At 32.9% G+C, this 26,165-nt stretch overlaps 1 protein-coding gene across 1 annotated transcript in view; it reads left to right on the top strand.

Moving 5' to 3' along the window:
- The window catches only part of Ncam2 (neural cell adhesion molecule 2), a 231,657-nt gene that overhangs the window by 57,100 nt on the left and 148,392 nt on the right, over nucleotides 1-26,165 (top strand). Inside the window, exon 9 of the mRNA XM_071615777.1 lies at nucleotides 23,353-23,503. Coding sequence (XP_071471878.1) covers nucleotides 23,353-23,503 — 151 coding nt within the window. The remainder of the gene's footprint in view (nucleotides 1-23,352; nucleotides 23,504-26,165) is intronic.

Genomic DNA, 26,165 nt, shown 5'->3' with positions numbered 1-26,165 from the left:
AAAATTGAAATTATTGCAGTGATAATTACCCTAAATAGTAATTATCATACATTCATTGCTCTTGACTTGCCTTATCATACAGGAAACTTAAATAAGATATATTAAGCAAGATCTTCAGTTATCAATATTTAGCCTTTTATTTTGTAGCTCATCCTTATTTAGGAAAAATCAACTCTCCCAGGAAAATCTTTGTGGTTATAATGTTATATTATTGTGACCAACACTATGAGATCATCATTGCTTCATTTTTGTGATCTAAAGATATTGTTATCATACTTTCTAGGTTTTTCATTCTTTTATTTATTTATTTATTTTTTTATTGTTGGTTGTTCAAAACATTACATAGTTCTTGATATATCATCTTTCACACTTTGCTTCAAGTGGGTTATGAACTCCCATTTTTAGCCCACATACAGATTGCAGTATCACATCAATTACACATCCATTGATTTACATATTGCCATACTAGTGACTGTCGTGTTCTGCTACCTTTCCTATCCTCTACTATCCCCCCTCCCCTCCCCTCCCCTCCCCTCTTCTCTCTCTACCCCCTCTACTGACCTTCATTTCTCCCCCTTGTATTATTTTTCCATTTCCCCTCATTTCCTCTTGTATGTTCTTTTGTATAACCCTGAGGGTCTCCTTCCATTTCCATGCAATTTCCCTTTTCTCTCCCTTACCCTCCCACCTCTCATCTCTGTTTAATGTTAATCTTCTTCTCATGCTCTTCGTCCCTACTCTGTTATTAGTTACTCTCCTTATATCAAAGAAGACATTTGGCATTGTTTTTTAGGGATTGGCTAGCTTCACTTAGCATAATCTGCTCTAGTGCCATCCATTTCCCTGCAAATTCTATGATTTTGTCATTTTTTAATGCAGAGTAATACTCCATTGTGTATAAATGCCACATTTTTTTAATCCATTCGTCTATTGAAGGGCATCTGGGTTGGTTCCACAGTCTTGCAATTGTGAATTGAGCTGCTATGAACATCGATGTAGCAGTGTCCCTGTAGCATGCTCTTTTTAGGTCTTTAGGGAATAGACCAAGAAGGGGAATAGCTGGGTCAAATGGTGGCTCCATTCCCAGCTTTCCAAGAAATCTCCATACTGCTTTTCAGATTGGCTGCACCAATTTGCAGTACCACCAGCAATGTACAAGTGTACCCTTTTCCCCACATCCTCGCCAGCACTTGTTGTTGTTTGACTTCATAATGGCTGCCAATCTAACTGGAGTGAGATGGTATCTTAGGGTGGTTTTGATTTGCATTTCTCTGACTGCTAGAGATGGTGAGCATTTTTTCATGTACTTGTTGATTGATTGTATGTCCTCCTCTGAGAAGTGTCTGTTCAGGTCCTTGGCCCATTTGTTGATTGGGTTGTTTGTTCTCTTATTGTCTAATTTTTTGAGTTCTTTGTATACTCTGGATATTAGGGCTCTATCTGAAGTGTGAGGAGTAAAGATTTGTTCCCAGCATGTAGGCTCTCTATTTACCTCTCTTATTGTTTCTTTAGCTGAGAAAAAACTTTTTAGTTTGAGTAAGTCCCATTTGTTGATTCTAGTTATTAACTTTTGTGCTATGGGTGTTCTATTGAGGAATTTGGAGCCTGACCCCACAATATGTAGATCGTAGCCAACTTTTTCTTCTATCAGACGGCGTGTCTCTGATTTGATATCAAGCTCCTTGATCCATTTTGAATTAACTTTTGTGCATGGCAAGAGAAAGGGATTTGGTTTCATTTTGTTGCATATGGATTTCCAGTTTTCCCAGCACCATTTGTTGAAGATGTTATCCTTCCTCCATTGCATGCTTTTAGCCCCTTTATCAAATATAAGATAGTTGTAGTTTTGTGGATTGGTTTCTGTGTCCTCTGTTCTGTACCATTGGTCCACCCGCCTGTTTTGGTACCAGTACCATGCTGTTTTTGTTACTATTGCTCTGTAGTATAGTTTGAAGTCTGGTATCGCTATACCGCCAGATTCAGACTTCCTGCTTAGCATTGTTTTTGCTATTCTGGGTCTTTTATTTTTCCATATGAATTTCATGATTGCTTTCTCTATTTCTACAAGAAATGCCGTTGGGATTTTGATTGGCATTGCATTAAACCTATAGAGAACTTTTGGTAATATCGCCATTTTGATGATGTTAGTTCTGCCTACCCATGAACAGGGTATATTTTTCCATCTTCTAAGATCTTCTTCTATTTCTCTCTTTAGGGTTCTGTAGTTTTCATTGTATAAGTCTTTCACCTCTTTTGTTAGGTTGATTCCCAAGTATTTTATTTTTTTTGAAGATATTGTGAATGGAGTGGTTGTCCTCATTTCCATTTCAGAGGATTTGTCGCTGATATACAGGAATGCCTTTGAGTTATGCGTGTTGATTTTATATCCTGCCACTTTGATGAATTCATTTATTAGCTCTAATAGTTTATTTGTAGAGCCTTTTGGGTCTGCTAGGTATAGAATCATATCATCTGCAAATAGTGATAATTTAAGTTCTTCTTTTCCTATTTTTATGCCTTTAATTTCTTTCGTCTGTCTAATTGCTCTGGCCAGTGTTTCGAGAACTATGTTGAACAGAAGTGCTCGTGAGAGAGGGCATCCCTGTCTTGTTCCAGATTTTAGAGGGAATGCCTTCAATTTTTCTCCATTCAGAATGATGCTAGCCTGAGGCTTAGCATAGATTGCTTTTACAATATTGAGGTATGTTCCTGTTATCCGTAGTTTTTCTAGAGTTTTGAACATAAAGGGATGCTGTACTTTGTCGAATGCTTTTTCCGCATCTATCGAGATGATCATATGGTTCTTATTTTTAAGTCTATTGATGTGGTGAATAACATTTATTGATTTCCGTATATTGAACCAGCCTTGCATGCCAGGGATGAATCCTACTTGATCATGGTGCACAATTTTTTTGATATGTTTTTGTATCCGATTCGCCAGAATTTTATTGAGGATTTTTGCATCTGGGTTCATTAGAGATATTGGTCTGAAGTTTTCTTTCTTTGAAGTGTCTTTGTCTGGTTTAGGTATCAGGGTGATGTTGGCCTCGTAGAATGAATTTGGAAGTTCTCCATCTTTTTCTATTTCCTGAAGTAGCTTGAAAAGTATTGGTATTAGTTCCTCTTTAAAGGTTTTGTAAAATTCTGCTGTATACCCATCCGGTCCTGGGCTTTTCTTAGTTGGTAGTCTTTTGATGGTTTCTTCTATTTCCTCGATTGATATTGGTCTGTTTAGGTTGTCTATATCCTCCTGACTCAATCTGGGCAGATCATATGACTTAAGAAATTTATCTATGCCTTCACTATCTTCAAATTTATTGGAGTATAAGGATTCAAAATAATTTTTGATTATCTTCTGTATTTCTGAAGTGTCTATTGTGATATTGCCTTTTTCATCCCGTATGCTAGTAATTTGAGTTCTCTCTCTTCTTCTCTTTGCTAGCATGGCTAAGGGTCTGTCAATTTTGTTTATTTTTTCAAAGAACCAACTTTTAGTTTTGTCAATTTTTTCAATTGTTTCTTTTGTTTCAATTTCATTAATTTCAGCTCTGATTTTAATTATTTCTTGCCTTCTACTTCTTTTGCTGTTGTTTTGCTCTTCTTTTTCTAGGATTTTGAGATGAAGTATGAGATCATTTATTTGTTGGTTTTTTCTTTTTTTAAGGAATGAACTCCAAGCAATGAATTTTCCTCTTAGAACTGCTTTCAATGTGTCCCATAGATTCCGATATGTTGTGTCTGTGTTTTCATTAATCTCTAAGAATTTTTTAATTTCCTCCTTGATGTCTTCTATAACCCATTGATCATTCAGTAACCTATTGTTCATTATCCAAGTGATGTATGCTTTTTCCTTCCTTCTTTTATCGTTGATTTTCAGTTTCATTCCATTATGATCAGATAGGATGCATGGTATTATCTCTACTCCTTTATATTGTCTAAGAGTTGCCCTGTGACATAATATATGATCTATTTTTGAGAAGGATCCATGTGCTGCTGAGAAAAAAGTGTAACTGCTTGATGTTGGGTGGTATATTCTATATATGTCAATTAAGTCTAGGTTATTAATTGTGTTATTGAGTTCTATAGTTTCCTTATTCAACTTTTGTTTGGAAGATCTGTCCAGTGGCGAGAGAGGTGTGTTGAAGTCTCCCATGATTATTGTATGGTGGTCTATTAGACTCTTGAACTTGTGAAGAGTTTGTTTGATGAACATAGCTGCACCATTGTTTGGGGCATATATATTTATGATTGTTATGTCTTGTTGGTGTATGGTTCCCTTAAGCAGTATGTAGTGTCCCTCTTTATCCCTTTTGATTAACTTTGGCTTGAAATCTATTTTATTTGATATGAGTATGGACACTCCTGCTTGTTTCCGAAGTCCATATGAGTGATATGATTTTTCCCAACCTTTCACCTTCAGCCTATGTATGTCTTTTCCTATTAAATGCGTCTCCTGTAGGCAGCATATTGTTGGGTCTTGTTTTGTGATCCATTCTACTAGCCTGTGTCTCTTAATTGGTGAGTTTAAGCCATTAACATTTAGGGTTATTATTGAGATATGGGTTGTTGTTCCAGCCATATTTGTTTATTTATGTTACTAAACATGGTTTGTTTTCCTCTATGATTATCCCCCCCCCTTTACTGTCCTACCTCCCACTGTTGGTTTTCATTGTTATTTTCCATTTCCTCTTCCTGTAATGTTTTGCCGAGGATGTTTTGAACTGATGGTTTTCTAGCTGCATATTCTTTTAACTTTTGTTTGTCATGGAAGGTTTTAATTTCATCTTCCATCCTGAAGCTTAATTTCGCTGGATACACAATTCTTGGTTGGAACCCATTTTCTTTCAGTGTTTGAAATATGTTATTCCAGGATCTTCTAGCTTTCAGAGTCTGTGTTGAAAGATCAGCTGTTATCCTGATTGGCTTGCCCCTAAATGTAATCTGCTTCCTTTCTCTTGTAGCTTTTAAAATTCTCTCCTTATTCTGTATGTTGGGCATCTTCATTATAATGTGTCTAGGTGTGGATCTCTTATAATTTTGCACATTCGGCGTCCTGTAGGCTTCTAGAATTTGGGATTCTGTCTCATTCTTCAAGTCTGGGAAGTTTTCTCGTATTATTTCATTGAATAAATTGCTCACTCCTTTGGTATGGAGTTCTATACCTTCCTGTATCCCAATGACTCTTAAGTTTGGTCTCTTAATGTTATCCCATATTTCTTGGATGGTCTGCTCATGGTTTCTTAACAGTCTTGCTGAGCTGTCTATGTTCTTTTCAAGTTGAAATACTTTGTCTTCATTGTCTGATGTTCTATCTTCTAAATGTTCTACTCTGCTGGTAGTATTCTCCATTGAGTTTTTAAGTTGGTTTATTGCTTCCTGCATTTCTAGGATTTCTGTTTGTTTGTTTTTTATAACCTCTATCTCCCTGTATAGTTGATCCTTTGCTTCCTGGATTTGTTTGTGTAATTCCTTGTCGAAGTGATCTTTCATTGTCTGATTTTGCTGTCTAATGTCTTCCTTGATACTCCAGATCATCTGAAGCATATATATCCTGAATTCTTTATCTGACATTCCATCTGCTGCAGCTGTTACCTCTTCTAAAGTTGAGTTGACCTGCATTGCTTGTAGTCCTTTCTTTCCTTGTCTTTTCATACTGCTTGCGTTTCTTTCTTCTTGGTGAAACTGTTGTATTTTTGAAATTCCCCCCCCCCTATATATTTATATTGCTCTTGTATAGTTGAAAAGTCTCCCTTGCAGGTGCGGGCGGGGGCTCTGCTCTGCCCCTCTTCCAATTGGTGTGAGGTGTCTACCACGACCGCGGACCCCTGGGCCTGATCCGCCGTTCTGTCGCAGGTCTGCCTACCTTGCAGGTGGGGGCGAAGGCTCTGCCCTGCCCCTCCTACCACGCCCGGGGACCGCTAGGCCTGATCTGCAGGTTGGTCGCCGGTCTGCCCACCTTGCGGGCACGGGTGTCAGTTCCGCTCCGCCCCCACTCCAATTGGGGTCACTTGACCACCACACAGGCGGGCCGCTGGGCCTGATCTGGGCGCGGGCGAAGGCTCTGCTCTGCCCCTACTCCAGTTGGGGTGAAGTGTGTACCACGCTGGCAGGCCGCTGGGCCTGATCCGCCGGTCTGTCGCAGGTCTGCTTACCTTGCCGGCGCGGGCGGTGGCTCTGCCCTGCCCCTCCTACCACGCCTGCAGACCGCTGGGCCTGATCTGCATGTTGGTCGCAGGTCTGCCTACCTTGCATAGGTTTTTCATTCTTGAGTGTCAGATGTTTTCGTATGAATATTTCATGTACATTTATATATAACCATACATATTTTATAGCCTATCAAACAACAGAAACAATATAAATCTAATATTTATGGATACTACTATTTTTCCCTGACCCTATCATCCACCTTGCTCATTTCTTTTAATTCTTGGATCATTGTCTCTTGTAATAGTAACTACCTCATATACACTCCTCAATATTTTCTTGTTTTCCAAGTTATGGTTAAATTTAGCTTCCTGATCATTTTTCAGGTAAAGTAGCACAGCTGAATTTACCAGGAGAAAAACCCAGCATCATTCTTAATGGTCTCTTTAACATTGTGACCAGTAACTTACTGTTATTTGTGCTGCCTGTCATCCTACTCTTTCCTGGTTTCTTTTCTTTTCTTTTTTTAATTAAATTTTATTCTTTTACTAGCATATATTAATTTAATTTATTAATGGAATACAGTGTGATACTTCAACACATGTTTATGGTAAGCACTGATCAAATCAAGATAATTAGCAATTACCTTTTATAATCATTTACTTATGTTTGAAGCATTTGAGCTCCTCTCTTGTAGATGTTCATAAACTATATAGTAAATTTTCATAAATAAAGTTGAACACCACCACTTATTCTTTCTGTGTAATTCGGGTTTGTACCTGTTATCTAACCTGCTTCATCCCTCTTCCTCTCCTCCACCCTCTTCATCCTGTAGTAGAAACTATGGCACATTTAAGGCAAGATTCTTCAGTTTCCATATGTGAGACAGAATATGAGGTATTTGTGTTTGTGTGGCTTTATTTCACTTAAAATTATTTCCTCTGGCTCTATCCAGTTTATTACAAATGTCAGAATTTCATTCATCTTAACAGCTGACTATTCCATTGTGAATTTATGCCATATTTTTATTCATTTATTTGTTAATGCACAATGATTTCATATCATAATTATTGTGAATAATATAAAAATAAACATGGGAGGTTACATATCTCCTTGGTTTTATGGTTCTTCTTCCTTTGGATATACAATCAGAAGTGAAACATTTGGATCATAATGTATGTCTATTTTTAATATTTTGAGAAATTTAATACTATTGTCTAAAGTGGCTATACTATTTTACGTTCCTAACAACAGTGTACACTAGTATTTTTTTCCACATTCTTTCAAGCATTTGTTATTTTTTTTTATTTTGTAATGGTCATACTAACTGTGGTAAGATATTCTCCAAAACACAGGAAATAAAAGCAAAGATAGATGAATGGGATTATATCAAACTAAAAACTTTCTACAAAGGAAACATTCAACAGAGTAAATTGATGACATACAGAATGGAAGAAAATATTACTAACTACTTATCAGCACAGGGTTAATAGCCAGAATACACAACGAACTAAAATAACTTAGTAACAAAAGAAGTAATATAATTAAACATGGGCAAATGGTTTGAATAGGCATATATCAAAAAGAGACTATCAATTGTTAACAAGTATGTGTAAAATGTTCAACACTATTAACTGCTTAAGTTACCTTTGTATTGTTGTGACCAATATTACTGATAAGACCAACACAGAGGATGAAAAGTTTATTTTGACTCATGGTTCCAGAAGTTCAGTCCATGGTCAGCTTACTTCACAGCTCCAAAGGTGAGGTATAACATTATGGCAGAGGGTCATGCTGAAGGAAAACTGCTGAGAACATGGCAAACAGGAAGCAGATAGAGAAAGAGCTCCATTTAACAGGGGAAAAACCTAAACCAGAAAGGCATAATCCTAGTGACCTACTTCTTCCAGCCACACCCCACCAGCCTATAGTTACCACCCAGTCAATCTATATCAGTGGATTAACTCACTGATTAGATTACACCTCTCACAATCTAATCATTTAATCTCTGAACATTCTTGCATTGCCTCATACATGATGTTTTGGGGGATACTTCATATCTAAACTGTAACATTAGCCATCAGGGAAATGCAAATCCTGATCCAATTTTTGAGCAAAAGTTTTAGAAACTACTTCATATAATTTCCTCTGTGTTTAAATTTACAAACTTCATCTATTCCCCAAAGGCTCAGCTAATAACTCACTTCCTCTTTTACTAATTAACTAGAAATCAATCAGTAAAAAGCTTGACTAAACCAAGATTTTTACATCTGTACTCATATAGTGGCTGAACCTATATATCACCATAATTGAGATCTCTTTGTGTTTTTATGTAGATATTACATTTCATCCTCTGTAATATAACATAAATATCATCAGTACAAAAATTCATCTCTTAATCCCCAATACTTTTTGTACTACCTACCTCATTGTTCATTCCCATCAACATTGAAAAAATGTTCTTATTTCTCTCAGTAAACATACTCATGTCCTTCGTACACCTGTGTATTTTTATGTGTGTGTATACATAGAGGCCAAAAACAGATACCAAAGTCTGATATTACACCTCTTTACAGAAAACTCCCTTGAAAATGTTGAATATTACTCTCTTTAGTTTTTTTCCAATTATTTCTTAAATGCACTCTAATTAGACTTTGATCTCATCACTCCACAGAAACTCTCTGGCAAGTTTACCAAGGATCTTCACTTTATTAAACCTAATGGTAAATTATTGGTGCTTATCTTTTTTTCTGGTCTGCAGCAGCAATGACCCAGTTATGTCTTCTATGAAGCATGTTATTTGGTTTCGAGTACACACACCTGGATTTTTTCTTACTATACTGTTTATGCCTATAAATCACTTTTTGTCGTTCTTATTAAACTCTAAATAACCAAAGGACCTAGTTTGGAGTTCATTCTTGGATTTCTCTATCTGTGCTCACTTCCTTGGGCTTCCTGTCTAGTGTCCTGACTGAATTGATTTGGAAGCTACGAATTTTGGTAATGGGCCTTCTCTCCACTGAACTTCAGTCCTCTCTGTCCAACCAAACATCTTTGTTTGGACAATAAGTAAATATCTCAAAGTTTTAAATGTCCAGAAGAGCATTGTACAGTTTCTCATCCACTCACTTATCCTTTAATCTTTAGCACTCTAATCTCATTAAATAATGACTATTTAAAAAGAATATAACTCACAGAATATATTCTATCTAGAAAGTTTCTATATACTCATATGTGATTCAAAATTAGTTGGCACCCTGCATGGCACTCTGCTTACTCACATTCTACCATAAAAATCAATTCATTTTAACTAAATGAAATTTAACACTTCCTCCACCAATCCATGCATGTTGTAATTTTTTGAATGTCATATACTTTTCTCATCCAGAACACTGAGTACACATTTAGTCATGAGTGCAATTAAAACTTTCTCAAAACTTGGATGTAATTACTATAGTTTCTAATTATGTTTTGAGTGGCCAAGATTCTTTAAAATGTGAAACTGAAATCAATATGAAAAGCAACTGATTTTAACCAGTATTATTAGTTCTGAATATCTTCAGATTGATTAATAGGTTCTTAAGTAAATTAAGGATAATGTGCAGTCCAGTTATTTAACTTCTAAAGTGAGAAAATATTTTTAACTGTGCATGAAATGCCATAGATGTTTAAACATATATTTGCATTTAATTTCAATGTTCACCACACCCGGGAATGTTATGAAATCTGATAATATTTATTTATTTGTTTGTTTTTTGAACTCTGATAACATTGAAGTTATAGAATATCCATATATCCATTGATAAATATTTGAAAAAGTAAATATAATCTGATGCTTTACAAATTAATAATTTATCTATAAATTGAAAGCTCCTTTAAGGACAAATGATAACTCTCATACAAAATTTGAGAAAAGCAGGAGATTAACAGACACTAGAACTGCAGGATTTTGTTGGGGGTTCATTATGTCTTTACTCACATCTTCCTGAATTATAGGAAATGTTTCTAACTTGCTGTTTTGGACAGCACTGTGATAGCACATGACATACTTTTACCACCAAGTAGTATACTTTTTAATATCCTCTTACAAAATTTTCAGCAGTATGCCATGTAATATAATTACTCAAATCCTTCTTATGTCTGCATAAACCAACACACAATTAGAAGCTTGATGAGGACTATTTCTCATGATTGTATGTCTTGTAGCAAAGCTAGCAATAACTTTCTAGATTATGTAAGTTTAATGCGTCTCTAGAGTCCATGTCATCAGACTTTTCTTTAATGATAATGTTCATAATTCATTTTATCACCTAGTGATTGATAAAAATTCCTGTAAAGATTCATCACAAACTCTCTAGTCTATAATTGTTTTAAAATTATTTTAGAGAAAGGGATGTAACATAGAATATTTTATATGCTCTTATTGTATTTTACAAAGTCCATTCTCTATCTTACCCTATGTTTAGGGTCATATTATAGATTTATTTATTCCAAACAGGGGAAGTATCTTAATAAATCTTCTAACTTTTGTTTAAAAATATGTATATCATACCTCATTAATGTTTCCAACCCTGTTTCTCCTATACATTGTTAATTTAATAAATTCTATTATATGCTATCTGAAGTGTTCCTTCTCTTTTAATTATTTTTTTAACAATTTTAAGAAGTTTGGTTAGTATATTTTGTTTTAACTTTCTTGTTTTCAAGTAATCTTTATTATAAATTTGTTTCTATTAAATAATACATAAAAGGAAAAAAATTCATATTTATAAGATACCATATGACTTTTTTATGCATATATACATTGTGTTATGTTTAAATCAGGATAAATAAATTTATCTCTTCAAGTGTTTATCAATTCTTTAAATCTTTCCATCTGATTATTGAAATATGCAGTATATTATTATTACCTGCAGTCATCCAACTGTCAATAGTACACCAGAACATCTGCTATCTAACTATAATTTTAACCTATTGATCAACCTCTTCCTGATCCTATCTTAACCTACTTTTTCAACCTCTATTAACCACCATTATATTTCCAACCTCCATGAAATAAACTTTTTTTTTTAATTCAATATATAAGGAGATCATACAGTACCTTTCTTTTGCTGACTGGTTTATTTCATTTAACATAATGATTATCAGTTCCACACATGAGCAACAAATTATCAGATTTCATTCTATTTGTGTCTGAATAGTATTGTGTGTGTGTGTGTGTGTGTGTGTGTGTGTGTTATGGTTTAGATATTAGGTACCCCTAAAAGCTCATGTGTGAGACAATGTACGAAAGTTTAAAGGAGAAATATGTGGATTATGAGAGCCTTAATCTAATAAGTGGACTGATCTGTTAATAGGGCTTAAATGGGCATTAATTGTAGGCAGGTAGGTTGTGACTGAAAGAGCTGGGTTATTGCGGGCATGCTTTTAGGGTTTATATTTTTTCCATGGTGAGTGGAGCTCTCTCCCTGCTTCCTGGTGCCATGTTCTGAGCTGCTTTCTTCTGCCATATCTTTCTGCCATGATCTTCCTCTCCTCTGAGCCAGAGCAATGGAGTTGTTGGTCTATGGACAGAGACCTCTGAAACCCTTAGCACCAAATAAGCTTTTCCTCCTTTACATTGTTCTTGTCAGGTGTTTTGTTCACCACAGTGAAAATGCTGTGTGTTTGTGTGTATGTAACACATTTTATTTATCCATTAATCAGTTGATGAACTTGTAAATTGTTTACATTTATTGGCTAATTTTAAGAGTGATGCAGTAAATATGGGAATAGAGATGTCTCTCGGCCATAATGATTTCTCTTACTTTGTATGTGTTTCCAGTTTGGGGTTGTTGGATCAAAGGGTATTTCTGGTTTTAATTTTTGAAGAGCTTCCATATTGTTTTCCATTTTTCATTGTGGCTGTACTAATTTACATTTCCACTAATAAAATGCAAATGTTCCCTTTTCTAGACATCTTCCCCAGCAGTTGCTATCTTTAGTAACTTGATAATAGTCATACTTACTAGTATGAGGTGATGACTTTTGGTTTTGACTTGCATTTCCCTGGTGATTCATAATGTTGAGAATTTTTTCATAAATCTGTTTGCGGTTTGTATGTCTTCTTTCAAACCTATATATTTGGTCCTAACACCCATTTTTTTTAACTGAGTCATTTTTTCTTTTCCTGTTGAACGTTGTGACTGAAATAACAATCTACAGAAAGTGAGAAAATATTTGCAAACTAACTTAATAATTCTTTATGAAGAGTTATTTACTTTAAAGAAAAAAACTGAAACCAAACTCACAATCTCAAAGCAGCACATCTATTTGTTATCTATAGTTTTAATTTTTAAGTACTCTTTTCCTTTACATATATGGAAATATATGTATAACAAAATATGATTTCATGAAATTGTGATTTTCTAATATTGGTGGTTGGTTGGTAATTTTTGTGTTTCCATCAATGTCTTATGAAAATATTTCCTAAAATATATAAATATATATACCAGAGGACAAATTAAGGAGATTTCAAAGCATAGCTGTATGGGTATAATCTTCAGCTTCTTGGCTTCCCACCCCGAATATAGTTATAAGACACCAAAATATAGTACATGAGACCATTGTAAACTTCGTATTCAAAACAGAACATATATTGCTATAATACTACCAACACATAATGCATCTGTATCTATCTGATAAAATGTTTTATAATTTATTTTATATAGATATTTAAACACATTAATTAGCATAATATGATTCATAAGGAAAGGAACTGTACATGTATTGCTATGTAGTTTCAATTTGGTGGCATCAGTTTAACGAAATGAAACAAATACTGATTTTTTTTTTACAATATAACAATTTCGATATCTGTGACAAAATGTGGTCCCTAGATGGCAAATGCATTACACTTTCCAACATTAACTGTGGCTTTGGAACTAGTGACAATTTAAAAATTTTTTTTTAGATATTATCTTTCTTGTCACAGTGGATTAAGAGGTGTGTGATTTATTATCTGAATTTAAACAATCAGCAACAATAAGACAAAATTTACAATGTGTTGAACCTCACATTGATCATTAAGAAAACAAATGATGCAATTCCCATAGAATTATTGATGGGACTTATATAAAAACAGACTAGAGGACAAATGTAGTGGTGACTCTATTAACTTTTATTTAAGATATTCTACATATTAGGCATTTTGTAAGCACTTAACATGACATTATTGATCAACATACTGGTGATTGTGTTTTAATTTTTAAGTACTCTTTTCCTTTACATATATGGAAATATATGTATAACAAAAAATTGTGTGTTTCTTTTGTTTCATTTTTAAATAACATTTGTCTATAATTTTAATTATATGACTGCTGCTGCTTAGACATTGGTCACTAAATGTACCACTGAGTATCCTTATAGTTACTATATACCTAGTACTGAGCCTCATTTACTTTTTATTATAAGTAGGTAAAAGAAACAAGAGTTAAATACTGTGCATTACTCAAACTATGTTAGTACAAATATCAACAAAATCTCAGTATTTTTCAATACAAAAACTTCTGGGTTTGTAATTGGGCTGTAGTAGCAAGCTCTGGAATTGAATTTGGATTCTGATATGCTGCACATGTTCAGTTGATTCAGGAAAAAGGCTGCAGGAATAGATTTCATCTGTTATGTGCTGTTTGAAAATTTCCATGGTAAAATGCAAAATGCAATTTGAAAACAAGGCACAACACAGAACAGTACAAGGAAATTCCATATGTATATATCACCAAGCTTCAATAACTACCAATGCTTTGCATTCTAATTCTAGGAATTTTTGTATTTTTCTGTTTTCCAATAAGAAACTTTGATCATTGGGTTAAATAGTAAAAATTTCTAAATTTTGGGTTAAATAATATTGAAGCATAGGACTTATGGCTTCTTCAAGGCCTTGAAACAATACAGTTTTTAGAAGTTCTTACATTATTTCAAACACTTATGGTTTAATAAAATGATATCAGTGTCTTTGTGTTGAGTTCAAATGTATGGCATAAATCATCACACTACATCTGGCCATGCTATAAAATATGCTGAACAAAAAAAGTTTCAGAATACAATTTGTTAAATTCCTTCAGATATTTTTCTAATATTTTCATTGTTGTGTGACATGAAACTAAATTTCACCTTAGAAGAGATGTAATTTTGAGAGCTGAGTATTTTCTTGACTTCTTTATCCCTTATTGATGCTTCTTCATACTTTCTTCTCAATTATAAACAATACATTAAAAAAATGGAAGCCCAAAATTATCCTATTTTTCCATACTTCTTAACATTGGAGAAAACAATGAAATGTTGCATAGATGGATACCTGGACTCAGTTGGAGTTTCTAAGTGCTGGTTTTCTACTCCAGAACCATACTTATATCTCCAATTCACATGTACTGAATTTTCTAAATAATGACAGTATCAAATATTTACTTTCTCATTCAGTTAAAATTATACCTGGATAGACACAACCTAAAAATATTTTGTCAGGGAAACCAACAAGTATGGCAAAATTGTGTTCACACACATTACATTCACATTTTCCTTTTTCTAATTTACTTATTTAGTATTCCAACCATTATTAATAACTGTAATAAGTAATTATGATAGCAAACAAATGGGATTATGTGATGTGCTTTATCACTTACTAGGAGTGATTGTTTTAGTCAGTATTTTGCTGCTGTGACCAAAAGACCTGACAAGAACAATCAGAGGAGGGAAATTTCATTAAGGGGCTTGTGATCTCAAAGGTCTCAGTCTATAGATAGCCAACTCCATTCCTCAGGGCCCAAAGTAAGGCAGAACATCATGGCAGAAAAGATATAGCAGAGGAAAGCAGTTCAAGACATGGCACCAGAAAGCAGACAGATCTCTGACTCCAACCACACCCTACTTACCTATAGTTAGCAGCAAGTTAATCCCTTTTAGGGGATTAATTAACTGATTAAGTTAAACCTCTCATAATTTAATTATTTCCCTCTAAATTGTCTTACACATGAGCTTTTAGGAGATACATCATATCTAAACCATAACAGTGATTTTCCTGCCCTGAAGAAGTCCTTTACCCTGGTTATGATTTTGCTTTTTACTGAATATGTCACATTTTGCCCATGGAATATAAAGAATAAAAATAATATGCATGCTATTCCTGGGATTAGGAGACAAGTCCAGCAACAATAATATACTGTTAATTAAGTAGAGGATAGGAGAATTATTATTTGTTTAGGGGGTAGAATATATGTAGAATAATTTTAGAAAATGAAATAGAATGGACAGTTACATAAGACCCATGTACTTATTGCTTAAGTCTAGATATCAGATTTTTATACCAGTTTATAAAGGACTCAACAGATGCTGAACTCTTTATGAATATTCACTGATTTAATCTGCATAACAATCATATGACATTTGTACTCTTATTAGTGAATTATATATAGAGAGATTGAGGTACAGTTAAGTATAGTAGTTATCTCCAGGATCAGAGTCTAAGTACTAATTTCCCAGTATGCTTTCAGGAAACACAGCCAGTATGTTACTCTGAACAATTTGTTCTTGCAGTGGGTAGCCACAACTAATATATTAAATAGACAGAACATCCAAGCAGTCATATAAAATATTCTGGTCACATGAAAAACAACATTTTGATATTTGTCAGTTGGAATGCACCTAATCTAAGTTTTAGAATAAAATCTTTGAATGTTTTATTCTATTTTTTACTTATCATGGTATTTAATTTTAGATATTGGTTTTAAAATACCAAATTCATAATATGAGATTAAATGCAAGCAGATTATGAAAATATCCTTGATTATGTTAAAGTATGCATATATGTATATATATATATATGTATTACTTGCTATACATATAAGAATCTACTAAGATATTTTCCATCTAGAGGTCTTTGACAGAAAACTATATGTATTTCTTTCTTCCTTTCTTTTCCATCACTGAAGTTTTCCAGTGGATCTCCTTGCCACACTGTCTTGGTATATTTAGACTGCCATACCAAAGGACCATAAATTAAGTGACTTAAACAGGGAAATTTATTTCTCATAGTTGTAGATACCAGAAAATCCAAGATCATAGGGTTGACAGGGAGGATTTGATGTTGATTGAGGCCACTTTTCATGAGGCATAGATTTCTTATGTCCCTTTCCACATTTGCTAGAAGTCACTGGCTTGATTTTTGGTAACCAAGACATTAATACTGTAAAGAGTGCTTTATCATGAAATAATGACCTACCAAAGTTGCCATGTCCTAATGCCATCATCTTTTTTCAATCACATAAATACCTTCATAACACTCACACATAAACAAAGCTAGTATATTGATTGAATTTTACTTCAAATAGAAAATATAGCAAACTTTTAACAATTTATAATTCATTAGAAAAAGTAATTTACTGTTTTTAATAGATTATTTTCAGTATTTGAGGTTTCAGTTCCTCAATGAATTATTATATACTATACATGTATGTTAAAAATGTCTATCTTACAAAAACGATCAATTTTATATGTGACCAAAATTCACATAAATTTTAGTACATGTGTGAAAATTGATTCATAAAACTTTGTTTATGATTATCATCAAATTATTTTTTATTCATATCAAAGACTATTTCAAAGATGTTTCTTTTTTTTTTTTTATTGGTTGTTCAAAACATTACACAGCTCATGACATATCATCTTCCATACATTTGATTCAAGTGGGTTATGAACTCCCATTTTTTACCCCAAATACAAGTTGCAGAATCATATCGGTTACACATCCACATTTTTACATAATAACATATTAGTGACTGTTGTATTCTGCTACCTTTCCTATCCCCTACTATCCCCCCTCCCCTTCCCTCTCATCTTCCCTCTCTACCCCATCTGCTGTTGTTTAATTCTCTCCCTTGTTTTTTTTTTTTTTTTCCCCTTTCCCCTCACAAACTCTTATATGTAATTTTGTGTAACAATGAGGGTCTCCTTCCATTTCCATAGTTTCCCTTCTCTCTCCCTTTCTCTCCCCCCACTCGTCTCTGTTTAATGTTAATCTTTTCCTCATGCTCTTCTTCCCTGTTCTGATCTTAGTTGCTCTCTTTATATCAAAGAAGACATTTGGCATTTGTTTTTTAAGGATTGGCTAGCTTCACTTAGCATAATCTGCTCTAATGCCATCCATTGCCCTGCAAAATCCATGATTTTGTCATTTTTTAGTGCTGCGTACTACTCCATTGTGTATAAATGCCACAGTTTTTTAATCCATTCATCTATTGAAGGGCATCTGGGTTGATTCCAAAGTCTAGCTATTGTGAATTGTGCTGCCATGATCATTGATGTGGCAGTATCCCTATAGTATGCTCTTTTAAGGTCCTCAGGGAATAGACCGAGAAGGGCGATAGCTGGGTCAAATGGTGGTTCCATTCCCAGCTTTCCTAGGAATCTCCATACTGCTTTCCATATTGGCCGCACCAGTTTGCAGTTCCACCAGCAATGTACAAGTGTACCCTTTTCCCCACATCCTCGCCAGCACTTATTGTTGCTTGACTTCATAATGGCTGCCAATCTTACTGGAGTGAGATGGTATCAAAGATGTTTCTTAATCATAATATTGATTTAAGGGCACAGTACAATTACTTTCTTGTCATAACTTTATTTATTAATGTAGTTATTAGATAATCTTAAATCTAAGTATATGCAAACACTTAATAACATTTTTTTTGCTAAATATTTCTTTATATGGATTTTAAAACCATGAATCAGTGAACGAACATTTGGTTCTGTTTTAAGTGTCAGGTTTTATTCATAATACTATTGTGAGTATTCATGTACAAGTTTTTGTGTGGATATATACCTTCATTTCTCTTGAGAATATAATTGCTAATTTGTTTGGTAACTCAAGGTTTACCATTTTGAGACACTATCAGACTTTTCTCAATAAACCTGCACCATTTTACATGCCCACATGGTGTGTATAAAGATTCCAACTTCTCTGCATCCATTCACTCAAGCATTTGTTATTAGGTTTTTGTGTTAAAGTCATAAGTCACTTCAGTTTGAAGAAAGTAGTATAAAATGGTTATGATCTCTATTTCCCTAAGGACTAATGATGTTGTACCTCTTTTCATGTTATTTTGTTTGTTTGTTTTTAGTTTCCCCATGGCTTTTGAGATTCTTTATCATAGTTTATTTTCTATATCTAACTTCTTCAACTTAAACATTCTCCTTATCATTTTGAATTTGGCAGCTTGAGTGAACTCCTTTCAATTCTTTGAATTTTTTTCTCTCAAGTGTAGGCCTACATACTCCCCATTTCCTTTCTACTTTTCCCTGATTTGCTCGCCAGGGCTTACTTACTATGCACATATAACAGGTATGATTGAATACAGGTCCACACTCAGGAGCACCCAATGCTTATTATTACTTGTTCTCATCTTGAAATTTTAATACATTTTGAACAAGAAATCACATTTGTTTTTTTTCTATGGTCCTGAAAATTTGTAGTCATACTATTACCTGGATTATTATTATTACTTGTCCTTCTGTTTAGAAATACGTACAAGAAACTGTTCCTCACTTCTGTAGACCATATTTGATCTTCTTCCTGAATCTATATCATAATTAATTATAATTTGTCATTTTCTATTCTAAGCATGTTTACTTGATTTACCAATAGCTTGCCTTTCTTATCAAATTTTCTACCCTCAGAATCTAGTCCAGTGCCTGTATACCACTAGCTGTGGTACAATATGCAGTTCAACATCACAATTTTGCCTCAAGTGGTTAGGAATATAGAAAATGTATTTCAGATAAAAAATTCAGACTGGCTGGGCAGGTAGCTACTATCAGTTATAAGCTATAGACTCTCCGTCCTGCATAGGTCATTTAATGTTTTGTGCCTTAATGTCTTCTTCTGAAAATGAGGCTACTAGTTTAATCCCATGGTAGAATTATGGGATTCATTTAAATAATAAGTGGAAAAAAATTAAAATTCTGAAAAACAGTTACCATTTATCCATCATGTTACCTATTAAAATTATTATATTAAATTCTTATTTGTTGAATAAATTTTTGATTATATGTGAAAGAGAAAGAAAATAGCACTACTACCTGGTATAAAATAACCAGAACTTTTATTGCACATATTAATCTTTATTGTACTGACTTATACTGCTAGGAGGAAGGGTAATTGTACAAAAGTTCAGTTCATGAAGTCAAGATAGAGAATTAGGAATCTGGGAGCAAGCCCAGAAGGAAGAAAATTGATGCTAATAGCTAATACAAGAATCTTATAAGGAGGAAAGAAAAGCTTTCCATTTAAAATTATTTGATGACTGCAGGAATTGTTCAATGAAATACTAACACAATTTTGAGAAATTTGGATAAATAATGGTAAACTGTAGACTACTTTCCTTTTTGCATATTTAGCAGTTATGCTTTCTCTTTTAAGTGTGTGAAGTTGGGTTTAATTGACTATAGGTAGAGATATAATGCCATTAGGAAGGAAGTACATGATATATAATTCACAGGTACAAAATTAGATGGAAGTTTTTTGTGTCTACATTTGTCTTGGGTTCTGCATGCAGTCTCTATTCACCTGTTTTACATCATGAGACCCCATATCCCTTTACTTCCTCCTGTGTGTCTGCTGGCCTATCTCTGTTCTTTCATTTGTTTCCTGGCAGAGTCTACTTGGAATTCTCTCCTTATTATCATCCTCTTGACATTTTTAGATTCAATCACACTTCAGTTTTTCAGAGAACATACTCCTGACTCTACTGCGTCTTTTCTTTAGTCACCCCCAGAAAGGAATAGCAATGTTCCCACGTGGTACTTTTCACAAATGATTTGTAGAATATTTCACAACTAATGTCTTTCTTCCCTGTTAGACTTTTAATGACACTAAAAGTAAAAACTATTCAATTTTTCTCAACATCATGTCCGGGGCGCCTGCTTTGTGTAGAGCAAGCACACAGAATATTCATGCAATTGTAAGGTTTCTCAGCAACATGATCCAGATTTCTCTTAAAAAGGCCAGAGGCATAAATGACTCCAAATATTTTCAAAGAAATAGAGTAGAAAAAGAGGAATATAGGCTGCCTAAAATGTGCTCTATAGTACAATTAAATTCTAAATTTGGCAATAAGTATCTAGTCTGTAAGATCACTCAAGAAAAAGCCTATGAACATGGCACTTTGTATATTTACAATTTTGCTACAATTAAAATTGCCAACAGAATTTTAAGATGGAACTAAATCAAGATATTTGATTAAGTAATACTTAAAAGGACCGTAAACTTTAAGCTTAATTAATTTATAAAATATTGAAATACTATTCAAATAAGAAGTTTTTAAACTGACCTTCTAGAAAGGCAAAGAATATAACAGCAAATCAAATTTCGGAGTGTGCATTTCTATGAAGGGTAAGAATAATAATGTGCAGTCAGACAATTTGCTTTCTAATCATCTTACTTAATTCAGTGATAGAACCTGGAAACACTAGGTAGACAGCTAAAATGTCCATTAACCTGTCTCAATCAAATATCAGATGTATTAAATGAATCTTCTTTAGGTATTGAATCAAAGCCAAGATATAAATGAAGTTTCTTTCAGATATGTGCAATGTCTCTTTGTAGCACAAAGAGAGAGATGTCCTTTAGAATGTCAGATATGTGAAGGAATGACTTTGGTCTTCCAGTGTAAGTATTTGAGTTAAAAGCACATAGCATCTCTCTATGAATGCAATGTTAACTCTGAAAATAATAATTTCCCAGTCAATCACACATTGTTTGATTCATTTAAGAAAAAGAAACTGTATTTCTCCAGAATTTCTGTTAACAATTTCATATATATGGATAATAACTTTGAAGTACCAATATTATTACTAATATCATACTGATTTTTGTACAGTGATGATATTTACAACAATAGAGATGGGGAAGAAGAAATATTCATGAAGTTGCCATGAGAATTAAAATAAGATTAGTTGCTTTTTAAAATTATTCACAGCTACACAAAAAATACTGTCTTCAGCTGTAATGACTTTGTGTCAAAGAAATATAGGCAATATCATTTCAGTGGCTTTCACAGAGTATGGGAGTCCTTCTGGGTCAGGATCAACCTAAAGGTATAATTGTTCTCTCTAAAATCCAGAGACCCCTGTCTTTATACTCAAAGGAGTGCAACCAGAGACTGTGAACAGGTGAGGTGGACAGCAGATAGGTTGAAGAAAATATTGTTTCTGAAAATAGAAAAGGATAACATTGAGAAAGTTGACAGACTCACATTTTTTAGCAATTGGAAAATAAGTAAATTAAATTTTAGAAACTGATCCAAGAGTGAGCACATAGTATCATGGGTCTTGGAAAATAATTACTATCATTCATTGAAAAAAAGAACAGATTGTGCTGGTGGTGGAGAATGATGATTTTAGACCTGCACATTGTGATTTAAGGTAGGTCTCAAAGGGTCATGCTCTGGAATTAAGATATCTGACTCCACATCTCAAAGGAAAGACGGATTCTGACAGGAGAAAGATTCATCAGAGGGCATCAGTTTAGCTGTGGGCAGGCAAGAGAGGGCCTAACTGGAGTGTGTGCACTGAAAAGAGAATAATATCCAGGCAGGAATCCAAGATTCCTCTATGGTGAGAGGAATCTTTAGAGACCAAGAGGTTGTCAGAGAAGTGAAACTGGGAGCACACTGGGCAAGTGGATGTTGTGAGAGCCAGCAGAGTCAGTGCTTAAAAAGAGAAGCCTGGCTCAAGGGCATGAGATTATGAAAATCCTCTAGTCACCTTAGGAAGAAATTGGTGATTTGGCTTTTGGGTTTACTCATTCTTATTTTAAACTTCTGTCAATTTTTCATTTTTTGTCCTTTTCTCTCAATTAATTAAATCAATTTGGCAGCTGAACATCTTAAAAATTAGAATATCTCACTTTACTTTTTATTTTAACAATATTTAGATTTTGGTGAACGTATTTTGGGCATAGCAATCCTATTCTAAGTTGCTTGGTTTTGAACACCACCTTTCTGATAGTAAACAAAATATGAGTGAGTGGATAATTTAATTATTAAATTGTCAATTTAAATTAGATTTAAGATTATCTAATAACTACATTAATAAATAAAGTTATGACAAGAAAGTAATTGTACTGTGCCCTTAAATCAATATTATGATTAAGAAACATCTTTGAAATAGTCTTTGATATGAATAAAAAATAATTTGATGATAATCATAAACAAAGTTTTTATGAATCAATTTTCACACATGTACTAAAATTTATGTGAATTTTGGTCACATATAAAATTGATCGTTTTTGTAAGATAGACATTTTTAACATACATGTATAGTACATAATAATTCATTGAGGAACTGAAACCTCAAATACTGAAAATAATCTATTAAAAACAGTAAATTATTTTTTCTAATGAATTATAAATTGTTAAAAGTTTGCTATATTTTCTATTTGAAGTAAAATTCAATCAATATACTAGCTTTGTTTATGTGTGAGTGTTATGAAGGTATTTATGTGATTGAAAAAAATATTTTATGTAGTATGCTAGTTAAATTGCAACAAGAATTCCCATTGGAAATATAATCTATACAATATTCACTTGTAAGCAATTCCTTGATTTGAATCAATATCCCTGAAATAAATGATTAATCATTTCCATATTGTTTCTAGTGACTTCCTAAGAACAACTTAAGTAGTGATTACTGTGTGTTTAATAATTTATCTGTGATGAATATGGTGTAAATTTTGCTTATGTGTGATGCTATTTTACTCATTCAAAAATGAATAAGACAAAATACCTAACCAAAATATAGCAGAAATACGATTTTCATTGGTAGTTTTTAGACAGCATTTGTATTCGCAGTGAATATAATTGGAAACCAACAAAATCCTTCCAAGAAGAACATGAAAACTTTTAAAAAAGCAAAAACATACTAAATATGAGTGATTGATAAAATAGATATCCAAATGGTTACTACATGTCAGTGTCCCTGTAAGAAAGGCAGCAAGTGAAGTGGATAAGCTAAAGAACAATAAGTAAAAAAATGCAGAAACAGTACTTTTGAAATTTTTTAAAATGCCAATGTGAGGTTATTTTCATTTATATGCATATTTAATAAGCATCATGAGTATGATCATTTTTTTAAAAAACAAGCATAAAATCTTTCTTTTTCCTGAATCAATGTAAACAGAGCCCAGACGGCCGCATTGAAGTCAAAGGGCAACATGGAAGCTCATCACTGCATATTAAAGATGTAAAGCTGTCAGATTCAGGGAGGTACGACTGTGAAGCAGCAAGTAGAATTGGAGGACATCAAAAGAGCATGTACCTTGATATTGAATGTAAGTTACTTTCAATTTGTATGTTTATTTAAGCAACTTCATCTACCTTGAAAAATATTTTTATAAGAAAATCAAAATACATGTGCAATTCCTGTTTCAGTGTTTAATGAATCACATTTAGAAGGAATGTAGCCATTCAGTCAGTTATTAGAGACATCTAGTGGAGGTAATGGGACATTTCATAGTGCTGCATATTTAATGGCCCAACCTGGAATGATGACTTTCTTTTTTATAACATTTAACCCCAAACTGAGCGTTAGCTAAATCATATCACTTATCAATAATGTTCAATGACTCCTTAGACTTTTACGTGTGCTTTTAAAAAATATATCATGATTCTGTGCCTCACATATACAAAGACTCTTTTCATTTCTTATTCTTTTGTTAAATTATTTTGCATCTTCTTAAGATATGAAACACTATCATAAATACAGTGAAATATATCAGTACTTCTATTTTATCCAAATTGTGTTTGTTGCCTGTCTTGAAAATAGGACTATTACTAGGCCAGTTTTTAAAGTAAATTTGAAAAAAAAAAAAAAGGTGTTCATGACTATGAGATTGGGAAGCAAGAAGGCTAATGCAAGCTGGGCTTTCACAGTTCACTTTAAGTCATTGAATAGAATTTTAAAGTAAGATGCTATATATGTTATTTAAAAAGGAAGAAATTTAGCATCATTCTCAATAAATATTTATGAACCATCAGTGTTAGAAACTCTCTGATGCTTGAAGGAACATAGCTATGTTAGTAGAAATGTTTGAGATAACTCTTGTTGACAAAACATTTCTATGGGCATATTTCTGGTATATTAATATTGATAGAAAGCAACAGTAACTGTGAAAAAAAGACACATTTTCTATTGAGAATCCCTTTAGAAAGAAAACACTTTTTCAAGAATTGACATAAGTTAAGTATGTTATTTTATATATTTATTCACGTTGCTAATATTAGGTGACTTCCAAGAAAGTCATTTTATTGTCATCACATGTCTTAAAAACCGAACAGATAAACAAATAGCCCTGATATTGTGGAGAATGTACAAAGGAGGAAGTTATAATATTAAATTACTTCACATGCTTTTTCTCCCCTCATATTATGTGCAGATATTTTTTCATCATCATTATTGTACATTCCTTCCTCAGGTCAGCAATGGGAAAAATGAAAATATTCCTCAAAATTCCACCTGTTTATATTTTGTAATTCGAAATATGTTTATTTAGAACAAAATTTTCTTTACAATTTTTCTTTGTTTAATATTTATATAAATAAACATAAACCTAAGGTTTTAATATATGATTAACATTTGAAGGTGCCCAACAATTTTTAAGACAAGCTCTTTGAATACTACTGGCTTCTTCCAACTATTCAAACAAGGGCTAGGCAACTAACTCTCACTAAGAAAACAATATTTAGGACTTATTTTGTCTTTTAAAAATAAATTAAAAGTTATTTAACATATTGTAAGACTATTATTAAATCCCTGTTGCAAGTACTTACAAAAGGGGAGCTTTTGAAAAATGTACATAGTTGATATTTCCAAGACAGGGTAAGGCAGAATGGCTCATGACAGTAGACTGTTAAGATTAACTAATATGCTCGTTCTAAGGTTGGTGCTATTCAGCAGTATAACTTGCATTCTTGGGATCTCAGATTCTTTCTTTATGGAATAAAAGGTTTATTTTTGTGGCATCTTTATACTCAAACCATTAAAAAGTGCTTTTCCTCAAGCATAGCCACATTCATAAAAGATACCTTAGGACTTCTGCATTTTCATCCATGAATGACTGCATAGGTGTCTGTATGACATAAATAAAAACCTAAACTATGATATGTAATTTCTCTATTCTAAAACCTCATGAAAAAAAAAATTAAAAGCCAATTGTATCTACCTAAGATTCAGGTTCTGTGATGAGTGAAAGCAGACACACAGAAGAATAAAACAGCTCCTCCTTTATTGGAACACCAGGACTAACAAGATTAAATCAAACTTAACACATATTCATATTTGAAAGGGGTAGGTAGAGAAAAACTTGAAGATAATGTGAAATTCTAATATATAATGATATGTTATTTTTAGTTGTCACCGATTTTAACTATGTAGAAAATAATGATAAAAGTGATGTTATATTATAATGTGAATTCTTTGCTATTGCAATCTTTTAATAAAATGAATAATTTAATATAAAAATACTTAAGATATCTAGTTTATCTATATATATTTTAGGATATCTATTTTTCAAGGACTGATTTCTAACAAAGCACAATTTTCTTTTGATCACAAATTCATTTCTCCTTTATAGGCTTAAATATTAATTATTTTCAGCTTAAGTATTTTGAGATAAGTGTTTATCCTAAAGTTCAAAATAAAATTATATAGTTTCCTTGAATATTTTATAATTCATATGCAAATAATAATGTACTATTATTTTTATTTCATATTTTAAAATGTTTCTTTTACATTCATTAGGGGCATATTGCAAACATTTTTCTGTATTCATGGTATATAAATAAGGTGGTTTTGAAAACTGTATTATTTATATTATTTTTATTGGCAAATTATAATTATATATATTTATGGGATACAATATGATGTTTTGATGTATTTATACAGTATTCAACAATTAAATTAAAATGACTAACATATTTGTATATTAATATATA

The sequence above is a fragment of the Marmota flaviventris genome, chromosome 8, assembly GCF_047511675.1.
Source record: "Marmota flaviventris isolate mMarFla1 chromosome 8, mMarFla1.hap1, whole genome shotgun sequence".
NCBI classification, from domain to species: Eukaryota; Metazoa; Chordata; class Mammalia; order Rodentia; family Sciuridae; genus Marmota; species Marmota flaviventris.
Note: the sequence above shows the minus strand (reverse complement) of the source record. Positions and strands in the feature narration are given on the sequence as shown.